Below are 25293 nucleotides of genomic sequence, written 5' to 3' on the forward strand. Positions count from 1 at the left end.
AATAGTTTATTCTCTTCGAAAGCTACACCAAGTGCAGCTTTGTATAAATATCCAGCTAGCTATCTGTAGAGGTTATGTTACACCCCTAGCTAGTGTCAGAGCTAGCTAATCAGGCAGTTAATCAAGGATCATAATTGTTCACATTATAATCAAACCTGCAACCTTGAGAGCCACCACTTCCCAAAACATTAGTTTTATGTCTCACTGGTTTTTGTCTTCTAAACATACTGTTGATAATTTCTTAGTAAGCTTTTGCAATGTGTATAGTCACATATCCGCTCAGGATTTTCAGTTGCTGTAAATGTAGTCACAGCTGTAATGTACCATCTGGGTTCAAACGCTATGCAAATTGTGCTCTGCAGGATTAAGAGCTTTCTGCGATATTCAGTTATAAGTAATCTCACACATTGTAATCCTCATGGAGAGTCCCATCATAGTCTGGGAGGTAAAATACCTGTGCATACAGTGAAAGCCCTCTGATTTTTCTTGCTGTAGCACTTATTCTTCTTTTTTTCTTTCCTGCAGATGTTGTTTATTGTCTTATTAAATCTGACCTGTGTAAGATTTACTAATGTTGAGAAGAACAGCAATGATGATAATGATTAAAAATATTAATTATGTCAGGTGAAAGACCAGAGGTCATAGAGTGTGACAGCAACCAAACAGAAGCCTTGACTCATGTAAAATCACTTTAGAAATGAATACAATTCTTGGTTCAGTCCGTATTAATCAAAATTAGATTATTATTTTTAGACCTATTAGTCAGAGTTGATAAAGTATTATAATGTGACATCTGTCAGGACTGTCAGGAAGCAATGGGAAAGGCTCTTATGTCAAAAATCGATATTAATTACGTGGATATTGGAGAGTTGTCAGATTTAAATGTACCAGTAAAACAAGTTCATAACCGCACATACACAGATACAAAGGCAGTCATTCTTGGACTATAACTCATTTAAGCTTGAGGATGACAACATTAGAAGCCATGCTGTGCATGCCAGATTTGTCTTCAGGATGTAAATACACTAAATGACTTCTTGACTCCTTCGTTGAGCTGAATCACTTGCTACATTTCAGCATTTACTTACCGGGTCATTTTTGTGCAGTTTGTTTTGATTTACATGTCTCAGAAGGTCATCCTTTTCAAACACAAAGATCTATGGGAGGCATTCAAAGAAAAACTGCTTTACAATTTATCTTTAGACTCCAGACGTTTTCTTTCATTCACTGCAGGGTTTGAAAGGCAGTCTAAAACATACATCAACACCTGATGTTACGTCCAACCTCTTGTCCCTAGAGAGGATAAGGTGACCTCGCCTTTCTCCCTACAGATACGGCATCTGAGCCTCTTTCTGAGTTTCCTGCTTGGGCATTGTATTTTCCACAGACTGTTTGATACCATCATGATTAGAAACACCACCTGCAGGTAGGTCAGTGATGGTCATTGTATACCAGGAATATCCAGATACTAAATTGCACACCTCTCCTTATCTGCACTTAAACCTGGAAAAACATGTGCAGCTGAACACAATCCAAAAGACCAGCTTAATTTGCTACATATATGAGTTTGGCATTTTAAACAGCCTTGGAAAGGGGCTGGTACTGTACAGTCATTAAAACTGGCAAGGAGAACTGAGTACAAAGTAAGTGCTTTCAGAGATAGAATGTGCCAAGAATTTAACACGCCTTAGCTGAGGTTAATTATTTTGTGAAATCACCAGAAGCAGAAGACGCCCCTTTTTCACACAACTGCATGGCTGAGTAAATTCAATGATAGAATCTTAACCCCTATTTTCCGCAGTCTCATTTTGTTTATGCCGCTAATGATTACGAGGCAGAGAGTCTTTTCCAACTTTAAATTGGGAAATCCCTTCTGGCCTTGTGATACCTGATGAAGAAAAAAAATGTCCATTGTAGTGGTGATTTCATTGTGTGTTTACTAATAATTATTGTGTTTATATACAGTACATTTTAAAGCATTTTTATGGCAACTGTAAAGTTAGGTATAGATTATGATGTCTGAAGATAAACTACAGGTGCTCCTCGACTTACGATGGGGTTACGTCCCAATAAACCCATCATAAGTTGAAAATATTGTAAGTCAAAAATGCATTTAATACATCTAACCTATCGACCATCATAGCTTAGCCTAGCCTACCTTAAACGTGCTCAGAATACTTACATTCTCCTACAGTTGGGCAAAATCATCTAACACAAAGCCTATTTTATAATGAAGTGTTGAATATCTCATGTAATTTATTGAATACTGTACTGAAAGTGAAAACACAAAACACAATATCCAAAAAACACTGGCAACACAGTACACTGTAGAGTATCAGTTGTTTACCCTCGTGATCGCATGGCTGACTGGGAGCTGTGGCTCGCCTCCGCTGCCCAACATTGTGAGAGAGTATCATACCACATATCGTTAGCCCGGGAAAAGATCAAAATTCAAAATTCGAAGTACGGTTTCTACTGAATGCGTATCATTTTCGCACCATCGTAAAGTCGAAAAATCGTAAGTCGAGCCATCGTAAGTCAGGGACCGTCTGTAGGTGTAAAAAACTGACAAAGTAGCATGCAACAACGCATTACAATTTTTGGACTGGTTGTGGTTAATATTTTTACATTGTGTTCTTTACAGTGCATTATAATAGTTTTGGAAATGTACAACCAAATCCAGGCAAATTTAGTTTTTACAGACTCCAGCACACTTTATTAATAGATCTGGTTTAGGAGTAGTACATCTGAATGTTGTAAATCTCCTACCAAAAATTGACAAGGTCAGAATTTGGGTTGATATATGGTTTTGTCTGAAACATGGCTGTCGAAGTCTGTCTGAGTCTAGAATATACATATGAATGGTTGCAATGTATTTTGTACAGAAATTTACTCTAAGGCAAACTTTCATTCTACTGTTGGGTTATTGAAATCAGTTCCTCAACAGTTCCAGCTTTTACCATTCAAATTTAAGTTCTCAAGAGGTTGCAACCTGACAATTCTAGACTGCTATTGACCTCCATTTGCTTTAAAAGAAGCTATTATTTCCTTGTCAGATATGCTGTCTGGTCTAAATTATAGTGATATTCTGCTGGTTGCTGATCTGAACTGGGACTGGTCAACCCTGGTCCCTGAATCTTTTAAGGAATATTGTGACTCTTTACACTTAATCCACCTTTCCAGACTTGTTTTTAACTAATGCTATTCGCAAGTATACCTCTATTTTCCCAAATAATATTTGCAATCATTGTGTCATTGTTACAGTTTTTAATTTAATATTAAATTCCATAGCTGTAAAATGTCAGGAATTTTAAATACTTTATTTAGCAAACTTTCTTGCAGAATTTAAATTTATGTCATTGGAGAAAGGTAACTTTTACCCCTGATGTAGAGACAGTCTGGTCTTATTTTCATTCTTTGTTTTTAGAAATTATGGAAAGACATGCTCCCTTTTGGAAATAGGGAGGCCATGGAAAAAGTAAAAGGTCATGATAATCCTTGGTTCTCAGATGAACCTTATTCATGAAAGGAAAGCCTAGGCTACTGTAAGTAAGTCTCAGAAAAACACTGGATTCATTTTAGACATCTCTGAAATACATGTACCTCTTGATTTGTAAGGCAAGATCATACTTTATTGGAAAAGGAAGACAATTAAGTCCATGTCATCAGGCAATAGCCTCTGCTCTCCCACAATTCATTAACTTAGCTTATGGCACAGCAACGGATAAATCAACAATGCTTAACTCCTTTAATTACCATTTGTTTCTGCTGACTTTGTGTTTCATAACGAAGCCGATTCAAATTCTGTCTCAATATCTTGTAAAACCTCACATAGAATTTAACTTGATTTCTGGCTTAACACTTTTAAATTACAAGAGGCTGCTAATACACTTGAAACCATAGATCCCTCTGGTCCCAATAGACATGATCCTGTTCTTCTTAAGTTGGCAGCAGAATTCATTGTTGAAATAATTTCCCACATTTCCACATTCCCCCCGATGTGCAGAATTGCTAAAATTTGGAAAGCACATTTATTCTTACTGTACTGAAAGGTGGTGATCCCTCAGACCTAAATAATTATAGACTTCTTGATAACATTTTAGAAGGTCTTTTTTATTGCATAATGCTCTTCTCTGTGAGTTTTAGTCTGGTTTTAGGAAGTACCACTGTAATAGCAAGGCTTTAAACATAATGAATGACATCATGAAAGAGCTTTGTGCGGCATTGTTTTCAGATTTATCCAAGGCCTTTGATACTGATGACCATTGTGTTATGCTGCAAAGACTAATCAACAAAGGTCTGTCATCTGTCATTATCTTAGCTCTCTCCTGGCTTGGCAACCAATGAGAACATATCAGTTTAGGTCCCAGGATTTGGCTCTGTTCAGCATTCAACAAACCTGTGCTGGCTTTGATGAGAAAGCATTTAGCTACTTTACCCCTTGGTCATGGAAGCAGATATGAAACAAATACCATCTTGACTGTTTAAAAACCTATGATGACTTTAAATTTTTGATTATGGAGGATGTGGTACTGATTTGTCTTGCGTATAGCCCATTGATTGCTCTCTGTTAATGTGCTTCTTATCTGTTTGTTCCTATTAAGATTTTATTATTATCTTTACTATTTTGATATATTGTCCACTGAAATCTGTAACTATTTTACCGCTGTCCTGAACAGGAATCCCCTGTGAAAGAGATTTTGAATCTCAATGGGATTATTCCTGGCAAAATAAAGGTTAAAAAACTTAAGACTGATCCAAGGTGAGAAATTGCATTACACTCTATGCCCCATTATTGCATATGTATGCATTATTTCCAAACAGCAATTGGATTGTCAGAATTTGGATTTTTTTTTCCAATACTAATCAAGCTATTCTGATGCCAAAAATGTGGGCAATTGATGCGTGTGCGCATGCATGACATGCATGGGCACATGTAAGAATAAATATTAAATTCTTAAAACATTTGTTTGAAATAAAACGTTATAGATGTAGAACATAATGACATCCCTGTTGTAAAAAATAGCAATATTTTTAATTGTTTTGCAGTGCTTTTTTTTTTTTTTTTTTTTTATTTCTTAATGTGTCGTCTTAATGTGCCTGGTGTTCCTGAAATTCAGAATTTCTTGGATTGTTTGGAGGAGTTTTAATTGATTCACAGACAGTCAATCAGAATCTTTATTTGAGATCTTCTAAGAGAAACATGTCCTTGTACTTAACATAAATTTCAGTGAGTGTAATCACTACATGCTCTCACTAAAAATATTGGTGAAAAAATGGCTACTACAAACCGTTATATTCCCCTGAGGCTTGGTAATATTTACCAGAAGTAGCTGAAATCATATAAATAATGTATTAATCTATAACAGCTGCTTATTCTATCAATTGTCATCCAGTACGTTGACCTTATCTGAGAAATGGATTAGTTGCAAAATGTCACATGGTAATTATATCACACTTTTGGATCATACTGTATTGAAATGGCCTGTTTTTTTTCTTATTTAGAAAGTAAGGAAATTCAATTTGAATCTTAATTGACATTTTCATGGGTTGATTCCTGAGTGGTTCCTGAGATTTCCTAATTATCTCATTTTGAGACAGTTTGAAACACTGCAGCTGAGATTAAATGAGATCCACTGACTTTCTTGCAAGTGAGACATAGGATGATTTAAAGTTATAATGGTTTCATGTTGGTCTAGTTTGAAGGCAGCTGGAATAAACAAGATCCTGCTTTGTGATATGATGGAAATGCTTGTGGATTTTTTAACATTGTTACAGTGTGTTGAAACAGTGGTGTTTACACTGCATCCACACTACATAGTATTTTGTCTTGGCAGTATTCTGGCAACATAGTGGTTGCATTAGTCCCATTATTGTGAGAAAGAAAATGATTTGTTTTCTAACCACAGAATTATGTTGAAGTAATGTTGTAGTGACAGTTAATTAAATGGTATTACTTAATGTATCAGTTGTCACTAGTCCACGCCTTCATATTGAGGATGTTTGTGGTTGATGTCACAGTATTTCTAAGTGTATTCATTTCGCCATTACAGCATTGTTTAAATGAGTATAATATGACAAGCAGTGACTTTCCTCAAAGCAGTAGTGGACCTAGTGACCAGTACGTTGTACATTGCACAGTACGTGATCAGCCTGTAAGAAAATCGATTAAATTTGTTTTCTTTCTCTATTGCACTCTCTTCTCTCTCTCTTTCTCATTTCCTCCTAACAAAAAAATGAAGGCTGTGGCCATAATGTTCTAAAGCGCTGACCAATTAATTCATAAGTTGAAATCATGAGTTTAATTCCTGAGTGTATATCAAATGAATAACAATTATGAAAAGACACGTATTTTGTTTAAGGCTAACCCAAGTTTTTTTTTTTTTTTTTTTTTTAAGAAGTTTTTTGTTCCTTTCATATGTACGGTACAAGTGATAATTTGTGTATTGTGTCCCCCAACTGAAAGGTGCAATAGCTTTCCACACCTCCATTCTCTTTCCAGACAGAATCAAAGCTGTGGAGAAGCACCAACCCCCCACAGCAGGGGGTGCACTGACACCCTTCCAAGAGCACTGAACAGGCAGAAAATAAAATAAAAATTCCAGAGAAGTATCATGAAATTATAATGGAATCTTAACATCTATTATGCAGAGGACTTTTTCCCCACGTACAGTGAGCTGCATTTCAGACAGCGTGGAGGTTTCTCTTAAAAAAAAAGTCAAAAGATAACAAGAGCAAATTTTACTTGAGACTGTGCAATTTTCTGCAATTTGCACTTCAGAGTGGAGGCGACAGCTGCTCGGCCACACTGTTATTTGTACGTCTTTCATCCCGCCGCAGAATGAAAAAGAGCACAGCTTTTCATGCTGCCCCTCTCTTTTTTGGCTGTGGCTTGATTCTCCCTATAAATTTTTTGCACTTTGAGGATGACATGAGTGTGTTTCGGGATCCCTTGTGTTATAAATAATCGTCTCCTCTTTGGAGGTTTATGACTGTGGGCATTAGCTTGTGTGATTCTGCCATGAAAAGAGTGCCACTCTGTGTCATCTCACCTGTAAATTATTGATGCGTCTTCCCCCGTACGGTCTGATTCAAGGACCAAGGTGGCAGTGTTCTCTTGGGTTACTGAGCAGATCCACCAGATGTCTTTGTGTCAGTGTCTGGCAGCAAACAGGAAAGAAGCTGAAAAAAGCCTGCGTTTCTCTGATGTATGTGCACCTATATTTACTCAGCACAAATCTTCATTAAAATGTGGATACCTGATGTTGCAACCTTGAGCAAAGGGCTCACCCTGAATAATCTCAGTAACATTGTCAAGCTATGTAAGTGTTGACATCAAACATGTAAGCAAGTTATTTGTGTAGGGGTGCCTGTGAAGCATAAAGTAAGATACATTGGCAGCATAAGTCTTCACATTGTATTAATTATCTCATTAGTGGCTACTTTTATCCAGGGCCCACAAAGCATCCATTCTATACAGCATCCATTTTTGCTGCTGGACTTTTGCTAAAACAGGTCAGGCTGACTTGTGCAAGGGTGCTACAACTGTAGCTAACTTCGTATTTGAACCTGCAGGCTTCTAGTTTCAGTCAAGTTCCCTAACCATTATGTCACACAGCTGACAAGTCTTCTGTGCCATATATTTCATTGTCATTCATGGAATGATTTACTTCCTGTATTATGCTTGCCTTGTTAATGTTCTAGTTAGTATTTTTTTCAGATCAAAATATGAAAATTCATACTGAATTCATACAAATTCATACAAAAAATTCATACTGAATTTTGATCATAATCAAACAAGAACTTACCCCCTCATCCCACTCACTAATTCAGCACAGAGGGTTGGGCTCTTTATAGGGTTTCCTGTAGAAATAATCACATGGACCCAAAGGTCTGAGTCCTTCCTGACATTTACTTTTGTGGTGTCCAACCTCGTCTTAATTCAGTTTTTGGATACTATTTGGATACAGCCTTGTATAGCCATGTAATAAATGGCCAAATGTGGACCATTTGAATTATCTTGTTTATCCTCTGCTTATTCTTATTTATCCTGTTTTTCACATCTTTGCAGTAGCCAATTGACATAAAAACGTAAAACATTTCACCCTTGGATATGACGTTTAAAGTCTGAAAGATCACATTCTCTTCAGATGGTAAGATGAAGAAACACAGGACTGAATTAGTTGTGGCACGGGTGGCATTGGTAAGAAATAGTGCCTGTTTGTTGTTTTTTGCCCAGATTTTTTTTATTGTAGCTTCATTTTGATGTCACCAATCATAACGGCAGGTCTACTTTTCATGTTTGAACAATTATACAGAATATCTGCTTTGTAAAACCTGTCAATTTTTGTATGCTGGGTGTTTTGGAGATACATCCTTCCCCGAGTTCCTTTGTGAAGGGGTATACTTTTCTCATGACATTACTGACCATGTGCCCCTGAGATGGAAGAAGTGTGCTATAACAGACAGAATGCTTGTATGTAGTTACTTACTGCTACATTGCTTCATAGCAGTGTGCCTCCATGCTTGTTCTCTGTCAAGGCCACATCTTGGTCTAGATGAAGCAAGGTGCTGCTCCATTTGTTCAAAGTCTCCAGGGATGCAGTACATTTAGCAAAAAGTAATCCCTCTTAATAGATAATCAATGTTTCTAGTTCTCACCATGACCCCCTGTGTTTGCCTACCCGTGGTAAACATTTCACCAAATTCCTTTGTTGTAAATGCAGTTCTTTTGTAATTACACATATTTTTGAAAAAAAAATTAAAAAAATTTAAAAGACAAACAGGAAGCCATTGTTCCACCCCCTTGCATAGGTCACAAAATAATTAGCTAATGACCTACCCTTGACAGATGTTCCATGCAATCATGTGTTTTCCCACCTGGAAAACATATAACCTTCTCCCACTAAGCACAAGGGAGACGTTTGCTCTGAAATTCATCTGTTTATATGACACACCCTAGTGACACTGAAGTACTAAATGGAAGGCCTGCACATAATCCTTGACCTTCAATAGTAATTCCGTAGCAGAGAAACCTCATATGATACCCAAACAAAATCAATATACTACAGAGATGGTTGAAATATGATTCCACTGTGATGTGTTGCTGGCCTTTAAGGAGTTGTGATTACTTTACTAAGTATGTCCAGTACTAAGTCATTATGTAAGTCCAGGCTGTCTGGCTAAGTTTATGAGTTCTGATTTGGAGCACCCTCTATTATGCAGTTTTGAAAAATTAGAGATCAAAGGCACCAGTGCTTGTTTTGCCATGAAGTAGACTGAAGATGATTTTTCATGCAATTGCCATAAAAAATGAAAGGACTTTTTTGAATGAATGTAACTGTGGTTCTGAGCTAATGTTATCCTTTTCACTGTACTGTGAGGCCATAGATTGCATTTTTCTTGTACATACTACTGTACTGCACAGATATATTATTACCTGAACTGTCTCAAGATGAGGAAAAATGTTCACATGTGAGGGCAATAAAGCAATCCACTTGTAACAACAATACTGTAATTATCAGCAAGCATCATGAACCACGCAATGCTGCATATATGTCGCTGTACTCTACACAACTTATTTTACTCAAAGGAGTCTCCGTATGACAAGAGGAGTTGTTATGATGATAAAATGTATGATGATGAATTATTTTTCTGATTATTTTGATTTTACACAATGATAAATACTTATTGTAATGAATGCATCAAATATCATCAGCCTTTTTAGTTCATTGGATACGATTGTGAAATTTAAGAGAATAAAGTGGCATCTTAAGGCAGAGCTGAGATCTGAAAATACCAGTTCTCCTTTTAAGTAGAGGACTGTGCTGAAGCACTCCCAGACTTTTAAGTATGAGTACCACAGAAGCATTGCACTCAAAGGACTGAACTGCGACGGGACCTTAAATAAAGGATTGATTGTCATTCATGCGTTAACTTGTTCAAAGTGGGAGGATTGTATTCCACCCAAGGTTATTTACCAGTTCAGTTGTTAATCCACTCTTTCTCATTTTGATTCATGCAGTGACATACTAAATCCTTTTTATGAATTCTTTGAACTGGACACAAATTGTGTGGTTTGTTTTTGCTTGCCATGATCTTGTTGTCAACGAATAAAGCATAAAATTGAATGAAAAGGGAGAATTCATCACCAATATTTTGTCAACACAAGCTATACCATACATGACCACTTACATTTAGGTTTCAGTAACTAAGGGTATTGCAAAGATGTTAGAAACACATTGCAAATGACCTCCCATGAAACAAGAGTTTGGTAAGGGAAGAGTTTTATAAGGCTTAAACGGTTTGGTATCATTTACTTCTGTTGAATGCACTCCATTTTCCTTTCTTTATGTGGGTCAAAAGCCTGTATTTACAGCTCGCAGATTCAGTGGAGTGTTTCAGGTAATATGCATCCTCCATAGCTTAATGAATCTCCACTCCCTGATATGCCCTTCCCAGTGTTCAAGGTCACCATTTCCATTTCTTGCTCATTATTTAGGCCTATGTAATGTGAAGTTAAGGACCATTGAACTTTTTGCAGGACCAGTGGTCATTGTGCAAAGGCTTTTCAGATGAAGTGACCGCCTTTGTCATGGCATTGGTGTATCCGGTGGGGCATGAATCATTCCTGTAAAACAAGCCTTCCATTCATCAGCTGTGTCACCTATCAAAAACCATGGCTGTGAAGGATGAGGCGTCATCGATGTAGGCAGGGCTTTCAATCCATGACAAAGGCATAATTGAAAACATTATTGCTTTAAAAATAAAACATTGATAACTGTAGTCTCTTGTGCCTCTGTACTCTTTGTTTGAATTTCATACTTTAGTGCAATACATAAACACCAGCTTCTTTTAGGTTTCCAGTTTCACGATTTAAACTAACTGGTTTGATGTGTCCCCTTTCACAACATGTTCCCAAATGAATTTGTATTACTCACTGAGATTTCCTGTCACTTTGAGTTCTCTGTTTTATGTGGAGAGCACTTGCTAATAACATTGAAGGCAGTGTCCTGTGTGTTCCATATATCTGAAATAAATTGGGTTTTTTTTTTAAATAGAATTGCAAACAAGGTAATACATTTAGCAGTTGTACAGGAAATGAACACACAACTTGTTTCTGCCTGTAGAATACATTTTTTATGAACATGTACTCTTTGCCCAGGAATCCTGAAATAATTTGTATGCCTTTTTTGTATTCTGTCTTGTGATCAAAAATACTTTCAACATGCCACATGTTCCCTTTTGCATCCCATGCATAAAGTCATTGTTCTGAAACATTGCTAGAGGTATAAAGACATCATGACGTGTTTCATGCAGACACCAGGCATATTTTCAGTAACTGTTGTCAATTCTCCAAGTAACTTTTTTTTTTTACTGTTTGCCTTCCAGAGTTTCTATTTTGGACAGTGGAAGCCTACGGATATCGAATGTAACCAAATCAGATGCAGGCTCCTACACATGTGTTGCAAGAAACCAGTTTGGAGTGGCTAGCAGTGGAGGGAGTCTGGTAGTGAAAGGTATGAATCTTTTTACTTAATATAGGTGCGTATAAATATTTGTGCTCTGGTCAGTGCATGTAAATATTTTGCTTCAAGTAGGCAACGTAAATATGATTTTGTATCATTTACTGTATGATATATCCACTCGCAACACCTAATAATGCACATACTTGTTGTGTTCTTAAATCCACAGATTGCAAGCTGTAGATGTTTAATTGGAACAAATTAATTAATGGCTGGATTTCTAACCGTGTTAACATATTGAGGGAAAAGTGTGCATAGTGTATAAAAAAATTCCAAAATTTGACTGTTTTCTTTTAATTTTAAAGAATGTGTGACTACATTTATTATCTTTTTTTGTAACCTGCAAAAGACTGAATGAATGGGTATTTTCTTAGTAAGCTTATTTAGTGAGAAGAGGGTTACAATGAAGAGCACACAGTGCACTCTCTCTCTCTTCTGGAGCTTAGTGAGCATGAGCAGTGAATATATTCAGGGGAGGTTCCAAATGAACAAGATGTTTGGGCAAGAGGAACTGCACTGTAAAAGGAAGCATAGTGTAAGAGGAAATGTAGCGTAAATGAGATGAAAAGGGACTGAACTGTCAGATCCTCAGCGTGAGACAACCCTGTGGGACTGTGGATCACCCCTCTGCTCTAGTGCCGCACCCATGACTTATTATATGCCATTAAAAATGAATGAGAGTGATGCAAGGTGCTGTGCATCGGGTGGCTTTGTTCTTTTCCCAGTGCCCCCCACGCTTGTGAACGGAAAGACATGCTGGGAGTTCTTTTGTTGTGTTTCACCTTCCTCTGTTCCATCATGCAACCATTGATTTAAATATTAAAGGTCACAGATCACAGGATGTGAATCGCGACCTCATTCAGCTGTGCCTCTGACGGAGTGAGAATTCAAACATCAAGTCACGACTTCTGGAATAAAAATCAGCTTTTTGAGTTTTTAGAGTTATTTGAAGTACATTTTTTTCCTGACACGCTCTGCTTATTATCACTACAACGACTTTCAATTGGTGGCGTCCTCTTTTTGTTCTCATTTGGAATGGCTTTTAAGATGGCCTATTTATATCCTCAGTTTTGGTGGAAACGGTCTCACTCACATTCTCCTGAGGAATGAACCACTGTAGATATTGTTACATTTTTCTAATGATTTCACAGTCCACCATTCAAATCGGTGTCTTTCCCCTGGATTCTGTACTCAGTCTCATGGACAGTGGGAACCAGTACTATCAAATAGGAAGTGCTTTCCAGAATTTTCTGCTGGATGTCTTTGTTCCACTGAAGGAAATCCTGCAGAAAAGCCTCACCTCACGGAGGCGAAGCTGCAGCTGCATGAGTATGACCTGACAATTTAGACATTGTCTTTGAGCCCTAAACGAAGCGAAAGGCAGTGAATCCTTCCCTTTCACTACTTGCAAATTCAAAGTGCTTTGGCTGCTTAGACTGTTGGAGTCCATGCTACATCAAAGTGATATGACAGTCTAGATGGCTCATAGGGTCTGAATTCATTTAGATCAAGTGTAATATGATTCATGAAATGCTTAGCAAAATATCTTATTCACTTTTCAGCCATAAAAGTTGAGAAAACGACAGGAAAACGTAGACTAATTAGTATAAAAAAATCAGGCAAGATGTATGTCAAAAAAGGTGCTTGTACCCTGCGTTCAGATTAATTTTGCTTTCATTATTATGTAAATGTAAACTAATTGCTAATTGGACTGTAATTGTGCATATTACAGATGCATATGAGATGATAAGGTCAGGTCTGTGGTTGCTACGACAATCCCCCACAATATTTTTCAGTCCAGCTCCTTCTCTTCTCCAGGACAAAAAGGGGATACAGTAAAGCATTATCACCTGTCTCTCTAAGATGCATTATGTTATTGAAGACTACAGGAGGTCCAATTCTATCAGGATACATTGTGATTGGGTAAACAATGTCAAGAAGTGTTGTAACTTTGACAGCAAGGAGACGAACAATGCTGTATTTATTTTTACCCTTTAATGTTTAATTCAATCTTATTTGAAAATAAATACAGACAAATTGGTCACTGAAGAATAAACCATCGCGTTTGTTTAAGAGGCTAATCAATTTAACTCTCTTCTCACTGTAAGTCAGTGCTTTCTAAAGCCCTTTGAAAAGCAGAGTCAACAATACTAGTACTCTATTAAAATGCATTTTGGAGTTTCCTCTCATTTTAGAATTGCAAATTGGTTGCTATAGAAACCTTTTTTACATCTTTTTTTAAGGGCCTCTTTGGCCTTTCACAATAATAGTGCAATATTAATATGTGCAGTTTTTTTATCATTCATATTGTGTTAATGAAAAACAGCTGCCCCCCTTAGCAAGAAAATAAATTCAGCCACATTGAAAAGGGGCTTCTTGAATGAATTATGCTATGTTTTTTGTGCTGTCTTGCGCAAAAAAGCTGAGGGTACAGATTTAGTATCTTTTAGTTTTATGACTTCTGTTGACTGAAGTTGATTTTCACACCAGGAATGTTTCCAGTAAATCGCCATCAAGCAGTGTGTTCTTCTGTCTGATTAATAATGAAAAGGCTGGTTTCATGTATTATAAATTCTCTTAGGTCAGCAGTCAAGGTTGCAGAGAGAGCTTACAATGTGCCCAGCTACCGCTTTCTGCTGATTCCTCACACCATGCGATGGTTCTGCTTTAAGTTCTTCTTTGATTTCTGTATGAAATCATACCCTATTAAGATGCAAAAATAATGCCCCTCATTTAGTAGGCTGAAAGAAATGTGTTTCTTTACTCTCTTATATGGAAGTGTAATTGCTGTAAAATTTCAAGCATGATAGCTAATTTGCGGCAACATAAAAGGCAGAGAAGATCATAACGTATAATTTAAGTAAAAGAATTTTTCCTTGGAGAAGAGATTTTGCTTTATTGTAGAAAAAAATATTCAACAGGAGACAATAATGTCAAAATTGACCATCCCTCCTCATTTGTATGCACTTAAAGTTTGTCCAGTGATGGCAAATGGCTTTTACTGCCATGGGAAAGACTGAACTGCTGGCACTTATAATGTAGTCTTGTCACTGGAGAAGAGCAGATTGGGGTCTTTATTTTGTTTTTGCTTTAATGATCCTTTCATGTTTGTTCTACCTTATGAATATGAATGAAGTGCACATGTTTGTTTTATGGGTGTGAAGCTATCCCAGTATAATTTGCTAAGCAAATAAATATTATTGTCACTGTGGGTCACTGTGGAAAGAGGGTGCTCACTGTGTGCGAGGAACTGATTGTGCAGATACCATGTTCACTAAGGAGACAGGGGTAGCTGATTAAGTAGAGCTAATGAATATACAATATGGGAAAAAGTACCAGTCGAACAATGGCTAGCTTAACCAGGGGTTCAGTCAGAATATAAGAAGACATTTTGCAACATGAAGTGAATTATGTGTCATGTTCTTATACAGCAGACAGACCAAGGGAGAGTCTACATTTAAAGATTTAATGCGAACATGAGTATCTGACTTAATTTTAGGAGTAGAAAAGGGATACTATCTGCACATTGTGTGTCATTTTGAATCCTGACCACCGGAGAAATAAGGTCTAAGATGGCATTAGTGAATATTAATGGTGCTGCTGCAACGTCAGATTTACAATTGCTTTGTTGTTAGCCCCTGCATCTGCACCTATTTCATTACCAATACCAATTAACCACTGCAATTAAACTCAAACTAAGAACAGCTGCTGCTACATTTTGCATTGTTTTGGCACTGTCCCATTTTAACAGGTTTTACATGGTTCACTGTCCTGGGGCCTGTGTTGGCTTCCACACCCTCAGGCATGGAACTGCTACTTCCTTTTATCCTTTACAGTGTTTCTTATCTAATTCATTCACCATTCATTTATATGTTGTCTTGTATTGTGGTCCTTGCGCATGAAGAAATAATATGCCATTTATATTACCATTGTCATAATCATAATCATAATCTGTTTATTTTAATTGAATATTTGATGGTACAAATGTCATCATGACGCTAACATAACTGTATAGGGGAGAACACTTCTTGGACACTTGTAACTGTGTTACTTTGTTCATTATTGGTAACTTTGTTCATTAATGCAGGACATTCTATACAGTTATTTTTAGAGAGTGAACATTATGTTTATTGTTTTCACTGTGTCAATACATATATAATTATGTAGTTGCAGAAGATGGCAAAATTTTGCACCAAGATCTGCTCTCAGTAATTAAGGTATTCTGTTCCCATTTGGCCTCCAACTTTTGCAAGTTTATTTTTCTGTCTAAATCACTTTGTTTTAATCCTCACATTATTCCAGCAACAGTGCTGACAATTTAGGCTTTATTTGACACTCTACCCTAACTGTTTACTTTCCATCATTTTATTTGAGAACAGCATTGTTAAGCTAAAGTACAAACGCTTGCGTATACGATCTTGCTATTCACTGTCACAATCAATGATGGGATGAAAATGGGATAGAGTAATCTGCATACACAATTTCATTGAGGACGGAAAACTTGGTCGGTGGGTGAATATCCATGCCGAGAGCTATTTTTATGAGAAATGACAGTAGTTTATTTAAATTGACTGTGGGGATATGAATACTGAAAAATACCTGTCAGAATGTATTCATTCGTTGGAAATGTGAACAAAGCCCCACACACACAACAGCTGTACAAATGTAGCCACAGATGAACCCTCTTAATTGTTTGGAAAAGTGAGGGGACATTAATCAGATTAATCTGCATTAGATGATGAATATATCCTGATTTAACTGGAAATGTTAATTAGTATATCCCCACGGTATTACTGCTAATTGTCCTAGTTGCTATGGTTTAGTCACTTAAACTGAAATTATTGAAAGGGTTCGTGGTTGAGTCCCCCCCCCCCCCCCCCCCATTTTATTCATTTAAACAATTGCATGGGAGAGGGTGAAACTGTTGTACACTGGAGTGAAGTGCCATGTATAACGCTCGTCTTCACATCAGAGGGGCATGTTCTACAATGATACATCAAATTTGGTTTAATGTGAGCTTAAATTTGATGTCTGATAGTGTCTGATCTGTGTGTAGTTATATGCTAAATGAATGATAAATAATTTGACAGAGCTGGTAACTAACAGCAATAGTTTAGGTAGATGGACAGTTTTAACATAAACCAAGTCCCAGTCAATATATCTCAAGCTGAAGCATACAGTGTAACTACAAAGTAAACTAAAACTACTCTTCATCAGTAATATCTCATTTACATGTATGTGCAATATGAGCACATATACTGCTATATATTGACTATATCACCTTCCCAGAGTGGGCTTTTCTTTCTCTTTGCTGTAGTGAACACACATCCTTTAAAAGGGATCACAGCACCAAGAGGGTTATCACAGAAGTTTAAAACTCAATTCCGAATCTTGGCAGTGGTCAGTCCTTTTGTCACTTTGTGTGCTGACATAGGAGTGTGATTTTTCATAGGTAGTGGACAGAAGATGTATTGTCTCAAGAATTTATGTGAAGCTCTGTCAGGGATTACGGTGGAATTCCTGACTGATAAACACTTTGATTTCATACAGGCCCTGGAGGATTTTTTTCTCTTCTGCGTTGAGACATAAGCCACACACATATCTGCAATATAAATTTGAATTGTTCCACAAGCATAATTTAACATTAATTAATTGTTCAGAGCAGATTCTTGACAAGGGACTGCCTGTAAACATGGGTAGCAATAGTTCAGTTAGATTTTTCCAGCACGTAGCTGAACTTACAGAGATTTAGGTGCTGGCAGAATACAGGCAATACCTTGCAAAATTGTCTTGGTTAGTGAACAGAACATATTTTGCACTCTAAAGTCTTGAAGGTTGGTCAATGAGTGATTCCTCTATGTGTCCAGAGAACAGTATGAAGTATTCATGCTGAACCAATCTGCTGACAATCATTTATTCATTGACTTTGTGTCCAGACATGTCTGTCTTTGGTAGCGTTAAATGGCTTAGAGAAGAAGCTTAGAAGATGAATCTGAAATTGAGACACATTCGCAAACCGTAAAAAGTCTGTATCAGTTGATGAATAATTCGTAGTTATCACTTAACTGATGAGTCCTCATGTCTGGTTGTAGGTGTTTATGTTGCTTTGGGCCTGCTGGAATTGTTTGCTTTCTAGCGTCTGCAAGCTAAGATTGCTAAACTCATTTCCTATTCACAGACTCTGGGTTCAGTCCCCAAATTACATGTCTCTCTACAACCTTCTGCATTATTCAAGTACATGAATCTCTCCTTGAAACAAAGTAATAAAAATAGTTATACGAGAGTAGGATTATGCATTCTACCTGAGGCCCTTAAAGCTGGGGACTGTCTCTGTAGGAGCAGGGTGTTTTAGCTTGTGTTGCTCTATCAGGTCATTATTCTTGTTGGCCACTCTTTGTTAGGGATGCATGGCACTCCCCAAATGAGATGTGTCACTATGTCACGGTGCAGGGACTTCTGCAGCATTTTAATTCACCATGTAAACAGTCAGCTGTTCTGGTCTCTGACCTTTCCTTATAACATGATTACTATGCAATTTCCCCTGCCCGTTTTCTGCTGCATAACCTCACGGCAGTCCCTGGAGTGCTTTGAAATTTATCTGAGAGCTAACCTGCTCTCTTTCTTGTCTGTGATTGACCTACTGAGTGAGAGGGTTGTCCTCCTCTTTTTATAATGACAGTAGGTAACAAGATATTTGACAAGATGGATATCAGTCAGATTTGCTCAAGAGCACAGAGCAGGTCACATCTTGAACTGGCTGGGGTTATCCATATAATGCGACACAAATGATGATGGAGTGGAGTAATAAGACACATTTTCCCAGTGTCCTTTCTTACAGTGCATCTTCAGGGTCATGCACAGGGGTTACTCAACATGCATGTAACTGCACATTTAAGGCCAAGAAACTGCAAGCCTCTCATGGCATTTTACCATTTTGACCTGATGAAGGTACAGAGCAGAGAAACCCTGACTGGTCAGGAGGTGTTGCAGACAAATTGAATGTTTAAGGTATCACTGCATGTTGCCTCAGTATCTTTCATCCCTCGCAAACGCAGAAACAAAATTGTTGTTAACCTAAGAAAATGGCATAATGGAACAGGAATGGATTTCTTTAGCTTCTTGGGAGCTTTTGCTCCACAGGGAATAAAAGATTCAGAACTATTTATAGAGCCTGCCAATTAGCAGGACTTATGACTTCATATGTGTGCACACTAATTCTCATGCTTTCACTGCTGGAAGAAATTGGGTTAGATTGAGTGGTGTTTCATTGGTGCACAGTTTCATTTAGCACATGCACGTGCAAAGCAGTACCTTAAGTCACGGTGTTTGCTTTGAGAAGCTGAAGGAGCTGCATTGGGAGGAAGCAGGAGAGTGGAACCCCTGCAGTGATGCACAAGCCAAAGGAAAAGAGATTATTAGTAGTAGTGACCGGGGACGACAGAAGGACCCGAAACAAGCTCACACCATCCACTCTCTGTTCTCGCACAAGATATCCACCTCTTACGGATGGGGGGTCGAATTCTACTCCCTTCTAAATTCCCCAGTTTGCGTCTGCATTGCTGTGTAACAAATATCGTCCATGTGCGAGGTCAGACCCCTGAATACTGTCATAGTATATTGCTTTCTGCGCTGTGCAGTCCCAGCTGTATTTTTCTGTAGTATTTCATCTTTACAATAAATGCACTGGAGCCGGGAGACATACCTTCATTGAGCACATGACTAGCTCTGCCAGAGAACCTGATAAGTAACGCTATTTTTAAAGTAACCCTTGATATCAAACACAAAGTGGGGATGTAGGGTCATCCAATGTACTCCAAAAAAAAAAAAAAAAACATTTTGCAGATTTGGATATGTACTGCATGTGGTTTACTATGCCGGTATCGGAACACTAGGCATCTGTGTTTTCTCACGAATCTGTGTTTGTTTAGGGATTATTTGCCATGGTTAATTTAATCTGCATCCAGAATGGTGTTTTCAATTGAACACACACAGCACCACCAAGAGGGAACAGAGGTACCCTACAGCGTCAGAAGAAAAACGTTATTTTTTTATTCTGCTCTCATACGCAGCACACTTCACACTGCTCTTCACACTAAGGTGGTTCTTATCTAACCAAATAAAACAATAACAGAGAGCAGGTTTAGTGTAAATATACTGTCTATGTATATGTGATACATCTCTCTCTCTCTCTCTCTCTCTCTCTGTCTGTATATCTATATAAACACGCACATACACATATACATAATATATGCTGAAGCTGAATAAAATGTGTGAAGATGGAGGTGGCTTCAGTTCTCAGCTCTCTGAGTGGTGTGTTCCAGGAAAATGCAGATGGTGGTTAGAGGCTGAAGTCTGAGCGGACAGTGACACCTAAAGACTCTGTTAGTGTGCAGGATGTCAGCACAGTGTGCAGGCTGCCCTCGCTTCTGTCGAAAATCACGGCAAGCGCGCATTATCACCACAGCTCATTTGCATCACGTTAACAATTTTCATAATAATTGAATGTTTTCTTTGTCTTGTATTTCTTTTATTTTTGTTGAATCAGACAAGTGTATGATCTACACAACCCAGGGTGCTCTGAGGAACATCCAGTAAAAATTTCCATTGCGATGGCATTTGCTTGGTGTGTTTATTGGTTCTATTTTTGCACAGTATACAAGAACATGATGAGTGTGCAGCACACAGCCCATCCCCATGACACAGTTTTCGTGGACGTCCACGCAGCTGCTAACCATCTTTTCTCCCATTGCAGAGCCGACGATCATTACGACTCCTCCGTCAACTCTGGACGTGACCGTGGGAGAGAGCATCGTCCTGCCCTGTCAGGTCACTCACGATCGCTCTCTCGACCTGAAATTCACATGGTTCTTCAACGAGCAGCTCATCCACTTCGGAAGCCAGGGCGGTTACTTTGAGAAAGTAGGCGGCGTAAGTACATGGCATGTAGAGATCTCTGCTGCCACTGCTCCACTAACCCTCCTTCCTTACAGTCTGCTGCCCAGGAAACATAATAGACTTCATGGTGCACCATGGCTTTCCTCCATGGTTGTCAGAGAAATGCAAGTAATGCATAATGAATAACAGAGCTCACGTCTTTACAGTGTTCGAAATTGCTTCTATTTTATTCATGATCCAGGTCTCTGATGAAAACATATCAGTAAAAAGAGACAGACAGACGCATTGATTTTCAACTCCCACCCCCCACCACCCTCAAATACACACACCCACACAAATTACAGTTGCAAATACCAAGAAATGAAGCAGTAGGTATACAGATTGCTGCAACAATAGTCCCCTTCATACATTATTTATTCCTCCAAAATCATTCCATAGTGTGCACAGCATGGGGAATGCATGGCTTTTTTGTTAAATATGTATGATGTGGAAAAGGTGTTTAACCAATAAGCAAGACAAATTTTAGTTACCCCTCTCTGAGATCACAAAGTGATTATCATTCATTTATTGAAGAAATAAGAACAGTTTTGAGTTGTGCAGCTTAACTGCTCAGTCAGGTTTTATTTTCATTCATTTTGCATGGGGGTCATTGAGAATTTCAGGCAAGTTAATAATAATTAAGCTTGAGTTGCTGTAATAAATTATCCCAGCTTCCTACAATCCTGTTAACTGTAGAACAGCCTTCAACATCTCCAATTTATAACTGTACTTCCCTTACGATCAGACTGATTAAGCATTACAGAGTAACTGGAATTAGAAACAAAAAAAATATTTTTAAAACTTTGTTTAATGGTTGGTGATGATTAAAATAATGAAACCACTCTTGGTGGGAGGGAATTTCTTCTACAGCTAGAAGCAATGCTTTTTAGTATCTTACAAGATTTTGTCATTTAATGTAGATGTAATGTGTGATTGGCACTCAGCAATTTCCATCACTTAAAATTTGGCTGCTAAATATATGAATTTGAAAGAGAATCAGCACAAGAATGAAATCCACGCTGAATATTACAGCTCCCTACAAGTTGACCCCTTTTTTCTTTCTCCTTTTTGTTTTTCCCTTTTGCCTTTTTACGCTAAATTGGCATATTTTTTTTTCTATTACAAGAGAAGGAGGCTCATTACTGATTTTTTGGCATGCTTGCATCATTGTGTGTTTGTCTAGCAGCATTCAGCTGGAGATATCATGATCAGGAATGTTCAACTGAGGCATGCTGGGAAGTACACCTGTGCTGTGCAGACAAAGGTGGACAGCGTTTCAATTGCAACAGACCTGATTGTTAGAGGTATTGTAAACTGCCCTATTCCTAGATATTGCTACTTAGCAACCACAATTGTATTTGCCTTGTTCTTGTAATGCTGTTTTACAGAAAATGCCTATGGTTTAAAATATAGATAATCTTCTTGTATTCATCATTTTTATTTACAGTTTACATTACACTGCATTTATTTACAAGATGTGGCTGACAGTTTTTATGCTTTATGACATATAAAGCTATTAAGTATTATTAATGCATTAATTCTACCTTTATAGATGAGAGGATAGCCAGACAGAGGTAGCCTTCACTGCTAGATAAACACATTTGTACAGTATAATTAGACAGATCAGCTCTTTGAAATTACTGAAAGAGTAATCTTCTCCGGAAGAGAGAGAGACCCTGATCAGCCGTGCGTTGAAAAAAGATTCTACCAGCTGTGCTCTGGTGCTGTAGGCTGCTGTTGATAAGGAGGCCATTGCTCTTTTTTACACTGTGGCTTGCATGGCCGCTCCATTTTTCAGGTCCCCCAGGCCCGCCCACAAGCCTCCATGTAGAGGAAATCACCGATACCACAGCCTCTCTGTCCTGGAGGCCCGGGCCTGATAATCACAGTCCAATTACCACATACACCATCCAGGCAAGAACTCCATTCTCCCTGGGCTGGCAGGCTGTCACCACAGGTAGGGGCTATATTCAGCACAGCCTCTAATCAGCCATGCCCAGATTAGATCTTTTTCCTTTTTTGTTCTTTCATGATGCAATTTTTTTTTTGTTTGTTTGTGGAACAGTGTTTCAGCCTCACTAAGAGCATCAACTGCAGTGCTGGCTGGTTTTAGGCTTTTTAAAATGTGAATCTGTGCGCATGCAAGGCCTTGCAGTAGACTACTTCAAAAGAGTGCATTTTGAAGACGTTTTGATAGATATTTAACAAAAGAGCTCCTGTTTCGAATGTCAAAGCTGACTAAATAGAACAGAATGATGCTCTTAGTTGTCCTGTAGATGCCATTAGAGACTTGGATACTACCATTGACAACAAAACAATAAGCATGTTTAGAATTCAGCTTCACCTCTGTGTGGTCATTGGTATTATAGCATGCCTTTTTATGTCCTTTATGTAGTTGTTCCTATAGAGTTTACCTGCTGACAGTCATAGGATTCATTCTTGTTAAGATGACTGTCTGGTTTCTGTCTGGTTATTCTAAAAAGCACTCTTACTAAATGCAGCTCTTGTTCGTATGTTTAATGACAGTTCCTGAGGTGGTGGGAGGTCGACGCCTGACAGCCACAGTAGTAGACCTCAGTCCATGGGTGGAATACGAGTTTCGGGTCTTGGCGAGCAATGCCATTGGAACAGGAGAACCAAGCAAACCCTCCAAGCAAGCAAGGACTAAAGAGACCCGTATGTATTTGCATCAGAAATTAGCACTGCCTCTAAACTCACACAGAAGTATAAGTAATTTATTTTCACTTATTTTTAAATCTCAGAACATTTCTCCCACTCGTAGGATTGCTCTTTTGACCCTTTCAGTCTGAAACCTAGGAATCACTTAATGTTCAGTAGTTAGTTATGGTTTGTTCACTTACACGGCAACTTAGCCTAGGCATGAGGCTTTGCATCTTACACAAATTTTGCCACAGTTTATATGGCGCCTTTTTTCCCTTTCAAATTCTGCATTAAGCCGTATGTTAATGATTCTGTACAATTGTTCCAAAAGCAAACAGCCCATCCATCACCCAGAGTCAACTCTGCAGCTGCAGAGAATTTGGAATCCTAGAAATATACCAGGTTATTTTTATGAATATGGTAATTACATGTGTGTTTCGTTACCACGACCCTCAGATAACATTGAATATGTAGTCATGAGTAACCACACATTTAGCTTGCAGCAGCCCTTTTTCATGCCTTAAAGATCTCGCATATATTCGCTCCAATCATCAAGTCAGCTTTAAAGCAATTGAATATGCACTTTTGTTTTGAATTGTATGCGAGGGAGAAAAGGATATTTTTCAAAATTGAAGCCAGATAAAAACATTTTCTTTTCTTCTAGTTCCAAAGGTCACCCCTGCCAATGTGAGTGGAGGTGGTGGCAGTCGCTCAGAATTAGTCATCACTTGGGAGGTGAGCAGACGGCTGTGCTATACACCCTCACCCTCTGGATAAAAGACAGCCTCCATTATTCTCTGTAAAGCTGGGCTTTTGTTGGATTAATAACAACAGGCCAACTTAATATATAGAGTTTCATTTTAAGAACAGAGAAGCAATAACTGGTGCTATCACCCAGGGGAAGAGGAAAATGCCTTTGAGGTTTTAATAAGCTAATTAGACAGAACCGTTATTCCAAAGTTACAAGCAACTTTTCAAAGACTGTCATTTTTTCCCCTTCCCCCCTTCATATAGAAGTGTCTGTCTTTTATCAGCCTATTCTAAAAGCCATTTAAGGAGAACCACTGGAATTATTAATTTAAAGCTGCCAGACTTTTGGTTTTAAAGATACCATTTTGATCATTTGGTTTGAGGGTTCAATTAAAGTGTAATTCTCGCAAAATAAAATTGTTTGCTGAGACTTCACTTGCAAGCCATTCCAATGTTGCTTTATGCAAATCTTAAAGTTTACAAAGGAAACATACTGCCCCGCCATGTGTGTGCATGCACGCGCCGTTCGCGCATGTGTCCGTGTGTGCATGTGTGTGTGTGTCTCCCCTGTGACTCCAGCATACCTGCTGAGCCCCTCACATTGCTATAGACATTGTCACAATCCCTGGGTGGCACAGGGATCTGCCATGGACAAGTTGCCATTGTTAAGAGCCGCTGTCACATTAAAGTCCCAGTCTCTTCTGGTGTCAGCATTCTCTTTCTGTCTCCTTAATGGGAGACAATCACGCTCCTTCTCATTGTCATATTACAAATCAGGCTGTACAGTTAACTTGTTTCACTTTGAATACAGCTGAGAATTCATTTATCATTTCCATGTAGACAGAAACCTTTTTTAGATTACAAATTCAATTGAGCATAATCAAAATGGTTGTGAGGTGTACTGTCACTGCCCAACAAGTGGCAAATGAGGTACAAATCATAAAGCAACATGTACAAATCAATCACAGATTGATCCATTTATTGTTAATTCTCACAAATTATATTAACATTTGCATGATTAACACAAAAAATGGGTGGAAAAAGGAACATACAATTGCATATGAGAAACAGATGGAAAAGACATAAGGGGTAAATAAGGTAACCAAGAAACGAAAAAAATAAAAATACTTACTACAAGAACATATTCAAAGTTCAAAGTTTTTATTTGTCACATGCCAAGGTACAATGTACAGTGCAGTGGAATGATGGTACATTTTTCATGATACATTTTTCCTTTGAAACATGACAAGGTGTAAGATTTACCTCAGTATGTGCTATACATTTGGAAAAAGCTTTTAGATTTGAATCATGAATTTAAGGCCTGACTGACACATGGTTAACAAGTTCATTTGAGTCAAAGCCATGGTGCAGTCCTCCTGAAAACCTGAGAGTTGGCTTCAAGACATACCACATTTTAATTTCC

At 38.1% G+C, this 25293-nt stretch overlaps 1 protein-coding gene across 5 annotated transcripts in view; it reads left to right on the plus strand.

The window, feature by feature from the left end:
- Positions 1–25293, plus strand: part of cntn4 (contactin 4) — a 140282-nt gene that overhangs the window by 109738 nt on the left and 5251 nt on the right. For 4 of the 5 annotated variants that reach the window (XM_036531204.1, XM_036531206.1, XM_036531205.1 and 1 more), the window contains 6 exons: positions 11392–11519; positions 20278–20453; positions 21643–21763; positions 22258–22416; positions 22986–23135; positions 23785–23855. In XM_036531204.1, coding sequence (XP_036387097.1) covers positions 11392–11519; positions 20278–20453; positions 21643–21763; positions 22258–22416; positions 22986–23135; positions 23785–23855 — 805 coding nt within the window. The remainder of the gene's footprint in view (positions 1–11391; positions 11520–20277; positions 20454–21642; positions 21764–22257; positions 22417–22985; positions 23136–23784; positions 23856–25293) is intronic. The other variant, XM_036531208.1, reaches the window with a different exon arrangement.

This window comes from Megalops cyprinoides, chromosome 6, assembly GCF_013368585.1.
Source record: "Megalops cyprinoides isolate fMegCyp1 chromosome 6, fMegCyp1.pri, whole genome shotgun sequence".
In the NCBI taxonomy this organism is placed as follows: Eukaryota; Metazoa; Chordata; class Actinopteri; order Elopiformes; family Megalopidae; genus Megalops; species Megalops cyprinoides.